Below are 2,038 nucleotides of genomic sequence, written 5' to 3' on the forward strand. Positions count from 1 at the left end.
GTACGAATTAATCCGAATATATTTTTTTTCAGAAATCCTGTACAAAAAGCCTTACAAAATCCGTCATATCAGACAGAAATGATGCGTATAAACGAAAGAGCTCTAGAGGAAGATACCGGAAAGAGCATGTACAGTGAAATAAATGACGTAAGAGTACACAAAGGAATTCATCTACACACATACATGTACATCCACATAACCCTCTCTAACAGTGTAAATATTCTCTAAATAATGATTATATTAATGTAAAATTTCGACTGTGATTGTTAAAACCCTAGTGGACTTTAGTGAGGAGTCATTGGGAACTAATACATCTTTGCAAAATACAAAGATACATTGAGTCATGTTCAATTACCTTGTCAACGAAAAAAAAAACGAGTGATTAGGCCTATATCAAATGCTTAAAGTCACATAGTTTTATGAGATTACCATACATGTAATAGGTATTCAGATGCATTACTTAAGTGTTATGCATGTTTAGTTCACTTAAAAATTAAACCTCTTAAATAAAAAATCAGTAAAAGAAACCCACACAGGTCGTATTCTTTATCTTTTCACATTCGTATCTTTTTCAGGAAAAGTCTATCAAAGAATCTCGGGTATCCCCTATTTGGAAGAATGGAAATATTCATGAGAATAAAGATGGTGTATACAACACGTTGAATGAAGCAAACACTATGGACAGAAGTGAGTACTACGATCACACCAGACCAGGAGCCTCGTTTTCAACACCGGCTGATGGATACGGGACTGTGACTTTGGAATACGATCAAGCCAGTATAGATGCCTCAGTATCGAAACCATCTGACGGATACGGGACTGTGACTTTGGAGAACGGTGGAAACGATACACATCCAAAGGATAAGTCTGTGGTTGAAAAGGATATAATATCTAGTCAAGAAGACAAAACAGATGAATACTTTGTGCTCGAAAAAATACAGTGAAGAAGCGTTATGAATTACTGATTTAACTTTACATCAGCTTATAATGTATGTAGTGCATTGATATGATAAAAATTGTTTAACCTACGGGTATTATGTTGTCAATGAATGTACGTGTAGTTTAAGTGAAATTGAATTTGGTGCTGTTTGAAAGATAATATAATTATACACTCACAATCAAAGAAGAAACACAACAACCTGATTTAGGGTGAAAATTATATACGGGACATAACTATGTACCAAAAAAGTTAAGGACATCTTTTACTTTGCCAAATCAGTTATTTAACGGTTGAATGATTTTCATTCCAATACCGGAAGTTGATTTTTAGCCCTCTTAACAGAAATCAAATTTGCATTTTTGATAAAATTTTTGACAATATTTTTGGTTTTCAAGATTTTGTCTCTGTTTATCATAAATATTGTATTAAAATCCCGGGGAAAATTCTTTTTTTTCGGATGTAGTACTTATGTTTCCTAAAAATGACTGATAGCAAGCATTGTCATTGCTAATGTTGAAAATTCTCAACAAAAAGAAAAAGGAGAGCTGCAGATGCAAGTATACACTTCACTCATCAGGTTCATGTGTTTCAAAAGCATGAACAACAGTTCTTTGACCGAAAGTCCAAGGGTTACTGCACTACGCCAAGTTAGAGAAAAATTCGACCTCAGTATCTGAAAAACAGGCATTTAAAAATGACGAAGAATATTTATTTCGCTCAGATAAAGACATTAATACACCTTATGCATTGTAGAAATCAGGCTGCATATGTTTAACATGGCAAACTAGCACATTTTAATTGAATATTCGGAAGGGGATGTTTAAAGAGTTATGTGTTACTTTCTAAAGTCTAAAAATAACATGTTACGTTTAAATGGAACATTATTTTTTACTTTTTACCTTACTGAATTCATTTTTAATGTTATTATTAAACCTTAAATAGATTGTTAGTATATTTTTCATTTAAATTTGCATCAAGAGTCACTCAGTTACTAAATGAAAGAACCATGTGGTTTACACAATATGCATATCATTGATTACTTCATAATACTGCTATTTGGACTTGCACTACATGCACGACAGAATTATAAATTGGTCT

The 2,038-nt window shown here is 32.6% G+C and overlaps 1 protein-coding gene across 1 annotated transcript; it reads left to right on the forward strand.

Moving 5' to 3' along the window:
• Positions 1–19: 19 nt before the first annotated feature.
• On the forward strand, positions 20–1,306 carry LOC134237959 (uncharacterized). The gene is made up of 2 exons (XM_062720093.1): positions 20–147; positions 576–1,306. Exons 1-2 carry the CDS (start codon positions 79–81, stop codon positions 942–944), a joined length of 438 nt encoding a protein of 145 aa, XP_062576077.1. The 5' UTR covers positions 20–78; the 3' UTR covers positions 945–1,306.
• Positions 1,307–2,038: the final 732 nt, after the last annotated feature.

The sequence above is a fragment of the Saccostrea cucullata genome, unplaced genomic scaffold, assembly GCF_032062105.1.
Source record: "Saccostrea cucullata isolate Sc308-1 unplaced genomic scaffold, CSIRO_AGI_Scuc_v1 ctg3493, whole genome shotgun sequence".
In the NCBI taxonomy this organism is placed as follows: domain Eukaryota; kingdom Metazoa; phylum Mollusca; class Bivalvia; order Ostreida; family Ostreidae; genus Saccostrea; species Saccostrea cuccullata.